This window comes from Montipora foliosa, unplaced genomic scaffold, assembly GCF_036669935.1.
Source record: "Montipora foliosa isolate CH-2021 unplaced genomic scaffold, ASM3666993v2 scaffold_427, whole genome shotgun sequence".
Taxonomy (NCBI): domain Eukaryota; kingdom Metazoa; phylum Cnidaria; class Anthozoa; order Scleractinia; family Acroporidae; genus Montipora; species Montipora foliosa.
The window spans coordinates 363047-382500 of NW_027179731.1; the positions used below are offsets into that span (position 1 = coordinate 363047).

At 36.6% G+C, this 19454-nt stretch overlaps 1 protein-coding gene across 1 annotated transcript; it reads left to right on the forward strand.

Moving 5' to 3' along the window:
• Window positions 1–7751: 7751 nt before the first annotated feature.
• On the forward strand, window positions 7752–14114 carry LOC137988806 (protein lin-28 homolog A-like). The gene is made up of 9 exons (XM_068834760.1): window positions 7752–9236; window positions 9539–9563; window positions 9703–9726; window positions 10002–10028; window positions 10953–10979; window positions 11070–11099; window positions 11606–11665; window positions 12007–12111; window positions 12729–14114. The coding sequence occupies exons 1-9, from the start codon at window positions 9219–9221 to the stop codon at window positions 12782–12784; spliced, it is 372 nt and encodes a 123-aa protein (XP_068690861.1). The 5' UTR covers window positions 7752–9218; the 3' UTR covers window positions 12785–14114.
• Window positions 14115–19454: the final 5340 nt, after the last annotated feature.

The window sequence follows — 19454 nt, forward strand, 5'->3', positions numbered from 1 at the left end:
AACCGCATTAAAATTCGCGTTAAATTTTCGCGAATTTCTAAAAAAAAAGAAAAAAGAATCGTGGTAAACAAGATTTTTGAAAATAGGTCACTCCGATCCGCCAAAATGGTCGCTGACGGACGATTCTCGATTCTCACATGCAGCCATTCTTAAGCTGCTTGTGTCAGCTCATGAATCAGGCTAACATTTTCCCCATACATTAAATTAGTTATTAACACAATTTATTGTGGAATAACCGAATTGCGTAGGATTAGCAATTTTCGTAGCAGTGATATTGTATTGAGACTACATTATGCGCAAATCGTATCTCATTTAAAACATTCTACCCTCGAGGTCAAAGAATCAGATTTGAAAGCACCCAATGCACATTACCTGGATCAGGCTGCAACCAGTAATTGGGTAACATCCCTTATCAACAAAGTAAAAGTGTAGCCGTAATGAAATATCCCATGGGCCAAACCTTGGTCTATCACCAGTAAATAGTTTACATGGAAAGACTGAAATAAGTTTAAAAGTACATAAAGTTTGATTCAAAATTTCTCTTCAATGGGAGAAATACCTCCCAGCAACCTTTGGCTTATGCTTATAGATAATTCATTCAGACCACCTAACTACCTACTACTTACTGAATCAAGTAGCCCGTAAGCAAGTTAGAATTTTGAAGAGCTACTTTTAAAATATGTTCTAGCAACTTTTGACGATATTTTTAGCAACTCTCCAAAGTGACAATTAATTTAAAAGAACCCATCTTAAGTCTAATTCATAGTCGCAGTTTTGTTTTTTCTTCTTGTATGTAAGTAGCCTATCTGCATCCCTTTTGGTGAAAGAGCCTTTAATTTACGTGAATAGTTAAAGCGATTGCTCAAAAAAAGAAAAAGAAAATAATAATAATAATCATCATCATCATCATCATCATCACCATCGTAATCATAATATTAATAAGCTCAAGTACACTCCCCTACGATGGGAACTCAAGAAGCAATACCCGGGCTACCAAATAATTCAAATTAACAGAAGTGCAACGAAAAAGATACTGGGAGGACGCAGTAGGGAGGTGCTGTTTTGTGCAGTAGTTTGAACACTGCAAGATCCTTCAAGGTCTTGTGCTAGAGAGTCGTAAATAACAAAACACAGATACAGAGAATAGGACAATACAAGGTCCTATAGAATCTATTTGACAGACCTCATTATAATTATATATTATTAGTTTTAATTTTTTTTTATGGTGTCTACAGAGATTATTTATTAGATTTATAATTTTTATCGCATATTATTTGATTCATTAGGTTTTATTTAATAGTTCCTTCAGACTGCATAGGTTGCGCTGTGCACCCTGTATTGTTGTACTTTAGCATCCATACGTTTATCAACTGCTCATGATAATGCCAAGTGCACATGCATTATTTATATTAACGAAGTTTTAACCCGTGTTTCATTTCTTTCCTTTTCATGTCGTATTCTCTTTAACTTGGAAATTATCTCTAAAAAAGGCGGTAAGCAGAATCCTTTTTTTTTTTTTTTTTCCAACCATTTGTTGTTAATTTACAACCCCAGAAACAAATTTGGCGCTTTGCTGGCGGAATATTTGTAAACGCATATGGAGAGGAACAGAGTCTAGCAGTCTCCCAAGTCTTTTCTAAGGGGGCACTCGAAGTTTACTGAAGATTAGAGAGAAGGATTGGACAAGAAAGAAACAGTTTCTGCGGTACCACTAGATCCGAGGAAGGTCTTCGACACCATATATATATGCCACGGTTTTTTTTTTTAAATTTTAATTTTAATTAATTATTTTTTTTTTTAACGAAAGGTAAAGGCATATAACTTCGTAGGATCTCACCTGGAATTGATCCGATTATACGTTATCGCTCATAAACAACAAATAAAAATTAAATAAACAAATAAATAAAATAAAATAAACTATTGCCATGCATAATATGTACTATTGATTTTAAGGTACATTTTACCAGGTCTTATTTCTTTCTTTTTCATGTCATCATCTCCTTTACTTGGATTTTACCAACACAAAAAGATTGTAAGTTTAGCCGTTATTTTACTTATCTTATTATTTTACTTTCTGTTCTACCCTGCTTTTCGAAGTTCTTGGAGCGAATAATTTTCAACCGTATCATAAATTATCTCAGTGACTTTAATGTCTTATGTGATAATCAATATGGCTTTAAGAAAAATCGCTCTCCTAGCCTTGCGCCTATCGATTTGTGTGACAAAATCTCTTCTGCATTCGAAAATAAGAACATGCCACAGGGGTATTTTTAGATCTTCGGAGAGCATTTGACACGGCAAATCACGACATTCTTTTTGACAAACTCGAGCATTATGGGATCCGTGGCTTGGCATTAGAATGGGTCAAAAGTTATTTCTCTGATTCGACACAATTTGTCGAATTTAACAACGTTAGATCTGCTCCCAAGGGGATTTCCTGTGGGGTGCCCCAAGGCTCTATTCTTGGCATTCTATTTTTTACCCTGTAAATTAACAATGCTCCGTGCTTGATGCAATCTTGTTTGCTGGTTGAAACCTACTTATCTCCCATAACCTGGTTTTCAGCTAACCAACCGGATGTCCTTGAATTTAGCCAAGACTAATATTATGGTAATCAAGCCTTGGCAAAAAAAGAAATCCTTTGAATTTCATAAACGAGCAGCGTATTTCTCGCGTTTCTGAGACCATTTTTTTGGGTGTCTTTTTGGATGACAATATGACCTGGAAATCTCACATACCTCTATTAGCAAGTAAATTATCTAAATTTATAGCTATCATTCATATATCGCCGTTAATTTATGAACCCAGCAAAACGTTCCTCCCTTTGGGGGCAGAATGTTTTTTCTTGTATATAGGGAGGAGCCTGAGTACAGATTGAAGCAGTCTCCAAGATCGATACCGTCTGCCACCGTCTTCTTTTACAAAAGGCTAAATCATATAACGTCTTGGGATCTCACCTGAAATTGGTGCGCATATATGTCATCGTTTATGAACAATTAAGCAAAAACAATGAACTAACAAAAGGAAACTACCACAAAGCACATGTGCATTATTGATTTTAAGTAAAATTTTACCTGTCCTATTTCTTTTCTTTCTTTTTTTTTTCTATTTTATCTTCTCCTGTACTTGGACTTTACCATCACAAAAAGGGTGTAAGTAGCCGTTAGTAGTTGTGTGCGATCATTCAGACCAAAAGACCTTGATTTCATGTCGCATAAATTAGGGTTGGTCTAATGAGATGCATGTCAAGTAAGTACACGAGGGTTTCTCATCAATAAGAAAGTCAAAAAGATTTGAACACAACTCAAACTCAATAACACGTGCAAATATTGGCGGGAAAAATATATTTTTCTTAGGGTTTGAGCGTGTGTGTGTGTATATCGTTTTCGCGTTAAAGTAAACCTAACTTGGAACAGGAGATGTGTTCAGTAATTACTTAGTGGAACTGTGAATGAAAAGACACAAAGCGATTAAAGGAATGAGCTAAGGGAATAAAGCAATCACAAAACGCGAGATGAACTCACCAAAAAGCAATCAGAAACAACCTTGACTTCATCGAAAATCAATGAAAACACGGGGACAAAATATATTTTTTTAACGGTCAAGCGTTCGGAACATTCCAAACCAAATTTAAAACCAGAGTTTAAAGCCCGTCACGCTACAACTATAATTCAATATAAACGAGGTGGGAGTATTTAGGATTTTAAATTTGAATTTAGCACTAGGTTTTCTTTATTTGGATTTTGAGAATCACTTTAAAGGCCCACCTTCAACCGACAGACTTTTCCACCGTTCGTTTTTGTTATGGAAATTCGCATTGCTTATTTTGGCAATCTGATTGGATGAGTTTCAGCTATTGACGAGATGTCTGTCTCTTATTGGCCTTTAAAAGACCGTTGCATTGTGAATGAAAAGGGAATATTTTGTTCGCTAGGCGGGACATGTCAATTGTTATACCATTTTTTTAAGGGAAATTTTTCAACCTCGCGCATAAACGAAGCACGGGTAAGTTCAATCTTTCTTCGCAAGACGATACAAGACCTCCTTTAGTGCACAGACACAAATCTGACTCAAAGAAAGCGTGCTTAATACCCTGGTCCCAGAGATTTTTCTTGAGCCGCGAGCGTAGACGATGAGTCGAGAAAGAGTAAAATCTCTGGTTACCTTGGACTTGAATCTCACTGTCATGCAGACGCCAGCTGTCATTCGCGTAAAATTGATAATTACAAAAGGGACCAATGGCAACTTAGCAATCACGTGTTCCCTAGGTATTACCAATCAAACGAACCAATCATATTGACTTGCGTGTTTGTACTAAGTAACATATGAGCGACCGTATTGTAGTGGATATGCAATGTCGAGCCGAATGTGAGACATTTTATACCCAGTAGAATCGTATAGCTAGAGGTAAACTCGCGGTCTGATTGGCTATTGAAGAGAGGGTATTTAGCGTGGAATTGCCCTTGCGTATGAAACGATATCGCTGACATGAGTCAGAAATTAGAAATGTTATGTTTTAACAAAACATTGTCTCCTTTTATAAAGCAAAAACCTGTCCGAAGAGAGGAAACATAAGATTTTCCATGTTTCAATTTAACTTATGACTTCCTCGAAAGATTTTCTAACAAGCCACTTACCCTTACGAGCACGAGAATCGGAGAAATCAGCAGCAGTCTATCGCGAAAGTAAAAATGCCCGAAGGAAGAGGAAAAATCAAATTTTCTTCAGCGGCCGAGGAAGAGCAGGTTTCAGTTGTAGAGTACACAGAAGATAAACTAGAGACCAGTAAATTGTTCGATTAATTTTCAGTCTAATGTTAGTTTCAGCGGTCTGTGTGTTGAAAAAAAAAAAACAAACGATTATCTTGAAACTTTCCCTGAATGTTCCCTACTAATCCCTGTTTTGAGAACAACAATAAGACGATAAGTCACCGTGCTTGCTTAAGAGATATAACGGGCCAATCTTACCCCATTGATGCCTGTACTGATACTAATCAAGCACGTTATTTCATCGGCTCAGGGTACATGTTACGGTAGCTAAACGAAAAGGGTTTTTTAAGTAATACTTGAATAACCACATGATAGGTAAGTCTAGATCATATGGAACACTGTCTTACTTAGTTTATGGAAAAATCACTCAACTTAAACGACGTCGACTCAAAATCGTTTCTCGAGTCGTTGTTCTGAAGATCATAATTTACATTCCTGGGTAAGGGGCTTTGAGTGCGTTTTTAGCTGTATCTTTTTTTCTTTCCGATAAATAATAATAATAATAATAATAATAATAATAATAACAATAATAATAATAATAATAATAATAATAATAATAAGATTTAAAGGAGATAATTTGTAGAACCAAACTTATGCAACAAAAAATAAAGGTCACCGTGCTTTTTTAAGAGTAAAACACCATAGGACCTGTGTACCCCGATTATCGTAGATCAAAACAACAAAATTCCCTATGTTCTCAGAATGCACGCGACTATTCGCGGAGTTAAGGGTCATTCACAACTTTTCTCACGTGTTTTGAGAACTGTTTCAGTGTGTATGCTCGACTTACGCCATATTTACAATGTTGCAAATTTGACCAATGTACAAATATTGATGAGTAAATTATTGGAACTCGATTTTATGACAAATTACCGATTTTTCGACGGAAGATTCATCCCAGAGGATAAAAAAATTCGTTGGGCATGTAAACAAGGTAAATATGTCAGAGCGAAAGTGAAAACAAGCGAACAGTTTGAGGAAAACACAATTATGTGTGATGAGAGTCTACGGAGGAATAATACCACGCCCACGAAAGTACCTTTTCAGCGATGTGCAGTAAGTGCTTTCAGCCTGTAAAGGTAATTATCGGAATCGATTTTCAACCTGCAGTGAATTTCTTTTCACTTGTAATGATGCAAATATGCGTTCACCATAATCCTCCTCAAACAGTTACAAGTATTAAAAAAAAAAAAAAAAAAAAAAACCTTGGTGGTCTTGTTGTGGAAATGAACGATGATGTGAAAGAGTAAGAGGTGCTCAACCCAGCAACCTCTGCCTCTAGTGCGGAACAACATGGCGGCGGGGGTCTGGAACAGTTCTCAGCCGATCGTATAGAATTGGAGTTAAAGCCCGTAGAGGAACGGAAATCAAAAGCTATGGGTGTCCGTGAGCGCGTCTATCAAACACTCGTGTAGCAGGTTGGGCCGATTTTACGCGGACAAAATATAACACATGCACTCACCCACGGTTTGCGAGGGGCGTTTAATCGTCTTCTGGGCAACAGTGACTTTGACGATCGTGACGGCATTTTTCGTTTCCAGAATAGTTTCCATGTCGCTCGATTTCGTTCCGGAGAATGGCTCAACGATATAACACGCGTCGATGAATTCATGGACGTGTTGAGTCGTATGTCCAATTCAAACGAGCAATTTGAGGTGGACTTTCTACCACGTCAAAAACAAAATTTAAAACATGTCCACAATGGGGGAAAAATACTAAAAGTAACTTATCTGGTGGGTATATTCCTTTCATTGACTCTATGTCATTTTTCGCTTGGAACTGTCGCCTCAGTCGTAGGAAATAATACATATTACAGATCTTTAGTGCGTGGCTACTCTCGCTTCTCGGAGGAATAGTTTTAAATTATCTATTTCAAGTTGATTGGACAAAATTGTTTCCGAAAGCGTAGTAAATGCCGATAAGCAATTCTCGAGATGTTATAACATTAATTTAAATAAGCTTATCAAGATACACGCTTCTCTAAAACCCATAGCTAAGCGTAAGTCTAAGATGTAATCTAAACCTTGGATAACGAGAGAAACAAGGAAATCTATTCAAATGAGACTGACTTAGAGTCAAAAATTTCTTTCTGAAATATTTATATAACACATATTATCATAATTATTTTCAAATAAACATCAATAGCAGCAAAAAGACGTGGAAAGACATAAATAATCTTATCAACAATAATAATTGAAAAAAAAAGGAAATCAACAACTATAATATATAGATTTAGCCAAGGCTAAAAGCGGAGCTCCTCATTATTGAGTTTTTGTTTATGGTCATTTATATAACCTGTGAAAATGAAAATGTGAGGGAAGTTTTCTTTCTGTATGGTACGGAAAAAAAGGTCTTTGATCCTTTCGGGATTAAAGCATTAGACCATTTCGAGTGAGTGTAATCTTAGCACGAGTTTAGATTTGGCCATTGGTGAGAATCCAGTTCGAACCTCGAGTTCATTTCTTTTAAGGTCATTTCCTTAACATAGGCGTTGTAATATATTTTATTGGAATAATAGAAGGGGTTCCACGTTTTTGTTTTCATATTTTTTGAGGCTTTTAAGCCTCAAAAAAAGTTTATCGAAATTTGTCTGCACAACCGAAAATGGTCTTAGACTCGAGATCTGTTATTTAGGTTTTATTTTGTCGAGAGCGTCTCACTGCTCAATCCCTCAAAAGTGAAGAAAAATGAATTAAAGATTGTTCGTTACTGTTTTTTGTCTTTTGCTTTCTTATGGATTTATAAGTAAACTCATAATAAAGGGGACGTATACAAAACATGGACCCCAGGTCCATGGACCACCCTTGTGGACTACCCATAGGGGTAGTCCATGGACTGGGTCCATGAAGGGGTCCATGGACCCAGTCCATGGACTACCCCTATGAGCCACCACTCATTTTGTGAAAAAAATCTTTCAGAGATCTAAAGAGAGAGAGAGAGAGAGAGAGAGAGAGAGAGAGAGAGAGAGAGAGAGAGCAGTAGTCCTCGCACTAATCTCGACATTTTCAGAACTTGACTCTTATAGACACCTGAAAAAGTCAGGTGGAATCCATGACCCCTGCGATGTGAGGACGGTTGGGCGCACTGGTCAATTTGTTGGGCTCGTTTGTTTCGATGGAAGACTCGATGAATTAAATGTTTGTATATTTGAAGTGCGGGTTATAGACGAATCCCTTTAGAGCCACCAATTTGAAATGGATGGTATATAGGTGTCTATAAGAGACAATTGCTTAAATCAGTAGCCGATAACTAAAGCAAAAAACAGCCCTATATTCCTGTTAAGAATGAGAGCAGCAACTTGATGTCATAACCAGATGTTTTTTTTTTTTTTTTTTTTTTTGCGGAAAAGGTAGTCTGTATGGATTGTAGTCTATGCAGCTTAAATTGTCGAGAAAAGTGCGAGTATCGTTTCTCTCTTTCGTCCAAAGATTTATCTGCTTGTAACTTTACAAAATAAGGGGTGGTCCATAGGGGTGGTCCATGGACCGGGTCCACAAGATTGGTCAATGGACCTGGGGTCCATGTTTTGTATACGTCATAGTAAAGGAGATTTTCTGTTAATAATGAAATTTTTTAACACTTCTTCACTTCTGGATATGTCATGCAGAATTACATTTTTGTTCAATATGCAAAATAAAAACCGGTAGTAGTTTGAATATGCACGAGATCATACTCATCCTATTTACGCAAGAAATGATGCATGTGCACTAAGGTTGCGCAATGCTTGTCAAGAGAATTGATTCAAAATGATTTGACCTTATTTTCAGTGCCGATTGCAAGAGTTGATTCCTGCATTGCCTGTATTAGTTCGCAAACGGCTTGAAATTACAAGCTTGCGTAAAACCATCTCAAAAGCTCGGCTTATGTGAGCCAGGAAAACGAAAGATGAGCATTTATACCAGCGGTTATCGTCTGACGTAATCCATCGCTTATGTACATGGAAGTTTCAGAGTATTTTTCTCGTTCAAACGGCCCTATTGAGTGATCTGCCCAGACAACTTCGTCTCCAGAGGAACTGAATCTCAAAAAGACGCCGGGTATTCAAGGGGGCTAGATTGGAGCAGAAATGCAGCCATAGCCCATAGGAGATGCTACAGGAAATTTGGCGCCTTGCAGTGTGTAGAAATGGCGGGAAAACGCGCGCTGCAAAGAGTATTGCGCCCCGAAGGTTGCGCTTGGGTCTGTTTCAGCTTTCAGTTTGAGCCCAAACTCAGCTAAAGAAAGGTGAGAGCTGTTTTCTCTGTTCAGAAATATCCTATTGGTAACAACATACTCAAAGAGTTTCATCATTATCGTTTCTTGTAACAAAACGTTTTAACCATTGTTCATCTTCTTTCATGGGCAAACCAAAACTGAAAAAAAATGCATTACTTTTATTTTTTCTTAACTTTAACATTTTCAATTATTTTCAAAGCCAGTGTTGTACTTTTGTAATTTAGAAAAACAGCCATGTCAGGGAGACAAGTGGTAAGGAACTCGTAACCACATTTTTGCTTCTTGCTGTATTTTGTAGTCGTGATGAACAAGCGAAATAGCGCTGATAAACAGTATTTATTGAAAGCTAACCGTATTAAAATGGGTTCTCAGACTTAAATAGTGTTCATCAGCGCTATTTGAAATGGGTTCTGAGACTTGAATACTGTTTATCAGCGCTATTTGTAGCCAGTCTGCAGTCTGCAGTCTTTCTTTTGGTTTAATGTTTCAAACACTAATCATGAACAACTAATGTTGACAAAATATTTTTTTCTCACGAAAAACGATCTATTAAGTCTGATGGGGAGGACAACGAAACGGGTAAGAAAAACATTCTTAGAGCGTTTATGTCCTTTGTTTTGCTCTGGATTTATTTCCATGGTGTTGTTGTAAAATCTTACACTGCATAGAATCTGCCTCTATTTAACAAGGGATATTTTTCTTTCACTTTTGTACATAGTCGTTTCTGGAGATGGTTCGCCCGGTAAGTAAGCTTTAGATATGCGGCCGTGACTCAATACTTGTTATTTTTGTTCAAATTTCCTTTTCGTTTGATTTTGGTTTTGGTAAGGTATTGTTTAACTGGTCTTTCAGAGCAGATAAAATTGTTCATTTGCTAGATTATCCTCCCTTCAAACTTGTTTGCTCAAACATAATTTGATTAACAATTACGTCTTTAGAAATGCTGGTACTATATGATTTTCTGAGAGACCCGTGATCTATATGTAACATCGCATTATTATCTCCATTATATTGCAGAGAACAGAAAGAGAAACTGGAGAAATGGCAAGTGCAATTTATATGACCGTTAAAAAAACTAAAACTGCTCATTTTATGGATGATTCATTTTCTAGCTTAGTGGTCTATTCTGGCCCTGTTACAAATAAAACCTGATCACTTATTTCTGTATGTAGTCGTTTCAGGATGTAGTCCACTGGATAAGTGAGCTTTAGATGTGCTGCCTTGACTTTAACCTTATGGTGTTTAGTTAAATTTTTCTTTAGTTTTACTTTGGATTTGGTAAGGTATAGTTTAACTAGTCTTTAAAGATTGAGTTAAGATCATTATATGGGTGGCGCCGTGCCCTCATAGTTAGTCTGCTAGACTCTGCTTTGAGTGGTCCGGGTTTGGGTCGTAGCTGAGGACATTGTGCTGTGTTTTCCTTGGGAAGACACTTGACTCTCATTGTGGCTCTCTCCACCCAGGTGTTTAAATGGGTACCCGCGTATTTAGTGCTAGGGGTAACCCTGCGATGGACTAGCATCCCATCCAGGGGGGAGTAGAAGTACTCTTAGTCGCTTCATACTAGAGTAACCGCAGATAAACGCCAGCCTGTTGGGCCTTCTAGGCTCATAGCAGACTTTACCATTTACCTTAAGGTCATAAATTGCCACCACTTTTACATTCTTTTGTATTTATGTTAATTAGACTTACTGCCTTTGTTCTGAAAGAAATATTCTTCTGACATTTGCTGGTCGTAACAAGGCTAGAAAGGCTTATTAGCATTAAAACAATGGAATATTTTATTTGGCAGCCATTGTGAAAGAGGTCTGAATAATCCTCCTGTCAAACTTGTTTGCTCAAGTGAAAGTAGATTGGACAATTAAGTCTCTAGAAATGCTATCGCTCTAGCGATGACAGAAATAACCCGGTATTTTCTGACAGGGCCCGTAATCTAAATTATGCATCATTATCTCCGTTATTTTGCAGATGGCAGAAGGAGAAAGCTGAATAATGGCAAGTGTCTTTTTTATGAACATGATCAAATTACATTTTTGTCTCATTATCCTGTAATAACATCTCACGATTACGTCCATTATATTGCAGAAACAAGCAGCAACAGAGGAAAGAAAAAGAGTAAGCTTAATTCATTTGATTTTGTACATTTCATAATTCCACTGGATATGCTTTAGGTATAAAGTAAGGCCTATATGCGATTGGGAGATTGCAAGCAATTGTGGTAAAACAATATGTAGTTACGTAAAACATAGCTACAAATTTCTCAAATGTGATTTTAGCATTAATAGGACAGTGTATTTGCACTGTAAGTGTGTCATTGTGCACACTGCAAGAGGGCAGTTGAATTTAAACAAGTCTCTTTTATGGCATCTCATAGACTGAGAAAGAATATTTCTTTTTCCTATTCACTTGATCTTTTTTGTTTGTTATACATACTATTAATTGGCAACAGGACTTCAAATCATCTAATTCCTTGTGTTTTTATTATCACACTCGTGATGAAAGAAATTGGACTCCCATAGTGTGGTGGTGTGAACTTGTTAATCACTGTTATGATTACGTACCAAATTTGAGTCCTCTCGGTCCAGTTAACATCATTAATAACCTATGCCACCACTTTATAGGATGTTACAATTGTGATGGTTTTGGCCATATGGCCAAAGTATGCCCAAGTAAGGAAGGAGGTAAGACTAAGTGTATCATGAAGTTGTTTTTACTCAACACATAAATATCAACCCGTTGATTCCCGGGGATTTGCCATTGACGAGTAGAATCGTCTGTTGTTAGACAGAGCAAAATACTAAGTGGGGTTGGTTCATGCCGGCTTGGGAGTTAAAGGATTAATGGGGACATTGTGATGAACCCACTCACTCCCAGGGGTTCCCCATTGACAAATAAAATTGTGTGGCGTTGGACAGAGTAAAAAACTCTGGCGTTAGACAGAGTAAAATACTAAGTATGGCTGGTTCAGGCCGGCCTGGGCGTCAAAGGGTTAATCTTTACTCTTATTTGTACTTTCATGTAGAAATGGAAAAATTACAGTGTTATCGCTGTAGGGGGTGGGGGCACAAAAAGTCTTTGTGTCCCACCCCCAGGCCCAGGCCTCAGCAGAAGGCAGCCAAACAACAAGGTATTGAGTTCAACATTTATGAAAATGAGATTATAAAATAAATAGAGTCCATAAAGAGGTTTCACAACCGGAAAGTGTGTGTTTAACTGTCTTTCAATGAGAAAATACGATCTATTGCTACAGTACTATACATAAATTGCTTTGGTGTGCACACCAATAAATACAATAAAACCTGGTTAGCAGTAATATCAGAGATCAGTTACTTTTGCCATCTATCCAGGAACATTTTCTAGATATTTTGATGGAAGTCAAGTAGTGATGTAAATTAATTATCACCCAACTTCATAATCTCCTAATGTTGTTTTTTATCTTCTTGATAGAAATCCTAAGAACAACCCTAAAAATGTTATTTGGCATAATACTTCAAAATTAAATTTGGAATAATTTGTTCCACCTTTGACCTTGACTATATCACTTAAGGATATTACCTTGGGTCAATTACTGGTATTGCATTGGGTTTGCCTGATTTCCAAACTTCATACGCAATACCATTCTGTGACATTAATGTACTCTTGTATCAAGTCCAATGTTGTCAAGTGTTATGCAAGTAATTTACAAACTTTTACTGTTGCAACTTCTAATGCATATTTTCTGGTATATATGTTTTCTCCCAACAGAAAAGCAAGATGAGCCCGCGAAGGGAAAAAATGTCTTTTATATCTATAATCAGTAACATCCTTCTGTTACTGATTATAGATATAAAAGGCTTAATTATGTTAATATATTATAATTTATATTTTAAGTGACATTAATTAAAATGTTTAAGGAGGCTCGAAATAGTTTCTCCTTTTTTCAAACAAATAGACATATTCTGTCCTTAGATACAGTTGGGGTAATCATATGAAGGTGAAATTTGGCCAGGATGTTAAGTACCCATCCTACAATTTCTCACATACTTTCCTCCAAAATAATGTTATCATGGCAAATGATATTAGGCATTTCTTTGAGCCTTAAAATCAACATATTATATTGTCTTTTTTGAAAAAAATGCGATAGTGAAAACAATCTCTGTAGGCCAGTTTTTCAGAGAAATAATTCGTTTTTGTTAACATGTAATGTAAGCTAACATGCAAAAAATGAAGAAAAATCACTGTACAGAAGCAGAGATATAAACAAGTAAAGATGCAAAATCAGGTGAAAACCCTTTCGAGCCTCCTTAATTTTGCACACTTCATTTAAGCCTGCTTTTTTCTTTTTTCAACAGTCTGATTCTAATGGGATTCTTAATTAGGCAAAGGTTAATAACATGTTTTCACATTGAGCTTAAAGGGGCAGTGTCACACTATTTTAATCAAACTTCAAAACACTAAAAGAAGTCCTTGGAGCAATGAAAACCACATAATAATGCTGTGGTTTTGTTGCCAACGACCATTAAAGTGCACTGAAACTAATTGTTGTTGTTCGTGGCTAAGGAAAGAGGCGATAGAAATGAATTGAAACTTCAAAGAACTGGCCAGTTTTTTTCAAGTTTGGATACATTGTTTTCAGAAAGACACCAAAAATTAAATAGAACAGCTCTTTGTGCCATGAATACTGGTATATTTCATATCTTGTCAGTAGGTTGTCAGAAATGCTGTACATGTGAGCTTAAGTAGTTTTGATTTTTACTCCCTTTTGTACTAAAAACAGGAAATTAAATGTGAGTGCCTTGTAAGGTGTTTCCATTGTTTTGCATTGTAAATCTCCTTCCGCTCATAATATTGTGCCATTAAAGTCTGCAACTTCTGTCTTAGTGAATTCTTTAATCACTCTTGTAATTCAGTGTAGATGACTAATATTACAATTGACAGACAAGGAAAACTAGCACAAATTGTGTTATATAAAAAACCAGAAACCCATAAGGGTTGAAACGTGTAACGGCCCCTTGTGTGCTGGGAAACAAGCTTCCGAATATTCAATTTGCTAAGTACCATATTTGGAACAACAAGAGCTAGGGGTTTCCAAATATGGTACTTAGCACTGAAACATTCAACCGATCAGTTCGCACTGAATATTCGGAAGCTGTGAACGCGCGTTACACGTTTCAACCCTTATGGGTTTCTGAAAAAACTTAACATATGAAAAGTGGTTCAACGTTGTCTTTCCCCTTACCAACAACTATATTTGTCATTGCAGTGGTCAAAATGTTGTTGACTTACGATGCCCAGCTGAGTGAGTCCAGAACAAATTTTGACCACTGTGATGACAAACATCATTGTCGATAAGAGTGGAGACAATGGTGGACCACTTTCAATTAGTTTTTTACCACAATATCCAACTGCAAAGAAAGTCTTTATTTTAGAGTGACCAAAATCGTGACACGAAGAGAGAGCAAGCGTTGGCTATAACTTTCTTACAATATGATTGGTTTTTGTTCCAAAATGGGCTTTCCTGATTGGCTATTACATTGCATGATTAGCCAAACAGATTGCGAGATGACAAACAATTATGGCAAAAAAACTTTACTAGTTGGTCAAGTTTCCAACATTTCTCACACAAGTAAGTAAAAGTAACCCAGAATAATGGAGAGAACAAGCATATTACCTCATATAGTTTTTTTTCTATTTCCTGTTCATAACTGTAACCTCTACCTTGATCATTCTGCATATCACAGAAACCTCACGAAATAATTGTTAACTATTTGTTTTTACTGGCCTTTGATTTTTCTTTTTTTGTTTGTATTTGAAGAAAAATTATACTACACAGTCCTTAATGGCTTGCAACTTTAATTAGTTTGGCTCATTTAGTTCCCCTATTAAGTATCTTTATTGATGGGTGTGTTGATTAATTGGGAAAAATTTACTTAACAAGATAAAAGGATTAATTGTAAGATGGAGCAAATCCCATATTTTTTAACATGTACATCCCAGGACCACCAGTAACTTGTCTGCACAATTAATGTGCTAGGCTGTATGGAAATCCTGTTGCAAGCTACAGTACAGGGGCAACTAAAGGAACGATTTGCTAAAGTATCTGTTTGATAGGCCGTAAATCATCTAGGATTTTCTTAAATTAGGGAATTTTCAAATAGAACTTTCATGATATGAAAAAGTTAACACTTCTTCCTTTATTTCGAGATTGATTAAAATGTGTTAGGAGTATCAAAATATACCAGCTGCAGACTTTGGAAAGGTTCAATAGGATGCAATGAGATTTTCGTGAACTATACAAAAAATGGCCTTGTAAATTTGAGGGCCTTCAAGCTCCCCTAGAATAACACAGAACAGAAAAGAAATTTATAACGTGGCCTAAAATGAACCTACAAAGCTTTAAAAGTACTTTGAAGAACTTAGAAGAGTGTTAAAAGCACTTGAGAGAAAGCCGTCTCTGGGTGCCCCTGACAGTAGACATCATTACATCCATAATGGATGAGTACTGCTGTCAAGGAAATTAAGCAATTGAGCAGCATTTAGTCTGGGAAACGAAATAAAAACTAGCCAATTCTACTGTCAAGTTAACCTGACTATGCGAGCCTGCTATAAATTCCAGTGTTGGACAAAACACTGACCCCCAGTCCATTGATTACCCAAACGGACTACCCTATAAATACTATTTCAAATGAGTCAAATGAGTACTGTTTGTCTATATGCACAATGTAAGCAACGTCTCAAACAGTGCTTACCAAAAACCAAACACCCATTTTAAAAAGTGTTGATCAACAGTATTTAAGTCTAAGCAGCCATTTTAAAAAGGTCAACTTTCAATAATGTTATTGTTGTGATGGTCGATTGCATCATTGACAGTACCATGTGCACGAAAATAAACAAGGTATGTGCAATGAAAGTGTAATTAATTTTTATAAAGAATTCACTTCTTTCAATAGCACTCATTCGAAATGTTAGTTTTAAGGGTTAGCCCATTTTAGGGTAGTCCATGAACTGGGGTCAGTGTTTTGTCCACCACCACAAATTTCCGGTTTTCCTTCCACTTCGCAGATATATGTTCAAAGCAGTTCATCGTCAGGAATAACTTGCCTACAATGTGTAAAACTAGGAAGTAAATGTATCATCATCGTCAGTCTCAGCCTCAGGTGGTCGCAGATACATTTTCAGTTACCATGACCTTTTGATAGCTTCGATGATCGTAAAGCTCCGTCCATTTAGTTGTCTTAATCAAACAATGGATGCTCGTGCTCAGGCTGCGATCTTCAAGCTGGAGAGGACTTAGGAATATGTAAATTATGGGATTAGCAACTATTATCCACAGTCAGAAAGAGCACACAGTTTTGCGATAATCGGGCTAATTTTGATTGAGATACAGCCATTTAAATACATCCAAATTTACAAAGAATTAAATGTTTCAAATGAAGCTATGATCCTCGCAGTTATGAACGCAATTTTTGTTCAAACGGACGCAGCGTACGGATGGCCATACATTTCTATGTAAATTTTGACATTTGTAAATAGCTGCATTTCACTTAATATTGGGTCCATTGTCACCATACCTGAGAATTTTGTAAACCTTGGTGTGCTGACGTTCTAACTTTTAATACGGATCAATAGTAGTAGTAGTATAATTTGTAGACTCGAACCCTCTTCCCCAGATCAGGCAACAAAGATGAGGATGTAATAACCTGGGAAGGAAGTGCCACTTGCGTCTTGACGTCATTTATTTTTCTCACAACAAACGCCTGGGGGATAAAGTCGTAAAAGTACGAACGCCCTGTTGAGGACAGCAACAAAAGTCGCGAAAATTACAAGGTTTTCGTAAGGACAAAAGGCTAATTCATGCAACAAACATTTCAATAATTATGGGAAATCTGTTATGGTATTTATTCAGGTTGTGATGATTGGAATGATCAAAACTGAACGAAGAGTTTACAAAGGTTGGAAAATCAAGACATTTTATATTCAACAATCACTATTAAAAACAAGACTGAAAACGTCATAGTTCGACGTACAAACAGAATCCAACTTGGCTGTCTTTTTGCCTGACATCAAAACTCTCTTAATTATAGACAATACTTACACTGAGTCACCCGAGTATGCTGAACAAAGTTACCCGAGTTAGTCTTTTTGCAAAGTATGTTGTTTTATGGAAAATTCGGGTTTACCTCAGTGTACTGATTGAGAAGCTGAAGAGATTTCCTCGGAATTTTGCGAAATATATTTTTTGGTCACGCGCTGTTTTATGGTTTTTTTAAAACCTTTCTTTGCTTGATCTTACGTTGTTTGTGGACTCTGTTCATGGTACTGCTATTTGTACGACGTGAACCCACATTAAGTGGGGTCCTTCTACACTACAGACTAAGCATTGTTGCCAATGGATTTTTGTGTTTTTTTTTCTTTCTTTCTTCATTTGACAGTGACTGACTTGTGTAATTTAAAATAATGGTTGCACCTGAAATGTGTAATTCAAAAATTGTTATTGTGCATGCACAACTCACCCTAGGCCCCAAGTGTGCATTAAAATAATGCAATTTGAAAAAAATAATAATAATAATTTGAAGAGTTTTGGACCTTGGCCATCACTCACCATCAGTAGCGTTTCCTTTATCCAGATGTGTACACTGCTCGAGTTTTAGGCTTCATTCTGTTCTGGTCACGCAACATATCAAAATCAAGGCTGTTGCCTAACAGGAGCCCGGTAGCCTGGGGATCCCACAGAATAGCTCTGGGCGCCTTAATTTTTCACAGCAACACCTTTCACTTCATACGTTGGGCTCCTAAGCTCTCAGCGTTTAGCTCTGAAGGCCCCTTTAAAATTTTCTTAGGCAGCAGCCTTGCAAATGTTGTGGTTCTCACTCAAAAAGTCTTGAAAACCTCTTTGGTTGTAATAACATAGTCAGACAGTGTTTCTGTACAAGTTTGGGTTCCAAAGATATGAGGGTAGGGTATTTTGTAGTTGAGATTTATTTATTAGAAAGTGTTTTTAGTTACGTTATTTTTGAGACATTTGAAATGCTTGACATTTCGTATGCTTGTTACCCCTATAAAGTTGTCTCTTTCAATGAGAGCAAAACAGATAAGTAATAATTACTTGCAACCTGCTTCATTTTGAGACACATTAAGGGGGATGACACTGACATGTAACTACAGAAAGACAATGGTTATATAAGGGAACTTTCTAGTCAAATAACCCTGCAAGAAGATTGCATTGGAGGTTCTGTGAAATAACTTTTTGAATGGAAATCTGACATCACTTCAATCAGGGTGTGCATGTGCAACTAGTCCCAGTCCTCTGCTGTGCATTTCTGTGAAAAACAGGAAACAAAGATAGACATGGTTTTTTCACCGGATGGGAACCATCCCATCATTTTTCATTAACTGAACACAATTGACAGAAAATGGTAACTGTAGAGTAAAAGGGTATTGAGAAGTGATTATTTGAAGGGCTCCATAGCAACAGTTTGATAGTTAAGAGCCATCCCCTTAAATGAATAAGAGCATGTGCACAGTACAGACTTGAAATGATCTTTAAATTGCTGCAAACACACAGTTTACAAACCAGCTGCAAAGGAGACTATCAATGAAATGAGCAAGACATGTTCACTTGTTCTAAACAGTGTGTACAGACATTGAGAAACAAATGCTCTTCTTGTTCTAGGATGTTTAGATACACAAACTTGTTTTTTGATTTGCTTTAGCAATAAGTGTCACATATGTATTTTTAAACTACTCTTGCTTCTGAAACAGGTTCAATGTGTTTTACTGGGTACAGTATGACCAAAACATTTATTGCTATGCATACTTGTGATGAATTATAAATACAATGTTTGGTGACCACTAAACATCATCAATAACTATCAAAAAGCTTGATAAATATATATGTATTATTTCTTTTAATACATGTCTGTTTTGAAAGTAACGAACTAGGTGTTTTTATTATAAAGTTTTCGATTTCAAGTCAAATTCAACTTAATTCACAACTGGAAATGTTCTTCAAGGACACATGCAAGTTGTTTATCAGTGCAAGTCACATTTTGATCTAAAGTGTTGCTGGTATACATGCATCAAAGGTTGATTATAATTGGTGTTTGAATGCAGGCAATGCTATATGACAAATTCTCTAACAAATAAAAGCTCAGGAAGTATTGAACAATTATAAGATTTTGTTGCCACACAAGGGCGAAGCAAGACATCAGGGGCCAGTTGGTATTCCCAGGGCCTAGCGCTGAAGATTAGCTGCAGTGATATCTTATTCATCTGTTCTTCACCAATTGAATGACATACCCCGGTAGTCTTTTGTTGTGTGACATTCTGTCCAAATTACGACAATTTTATGTGTGACCAATCATTATTTTGAATAATTAATAAGAAGTTATTGAGATAACAGGACTGTGAGATCACAAATGAGGATGACATACAAGGTGACATGAATGTCCTGATAGACTTAATCATATTCAAGCATAATAACAACTATTT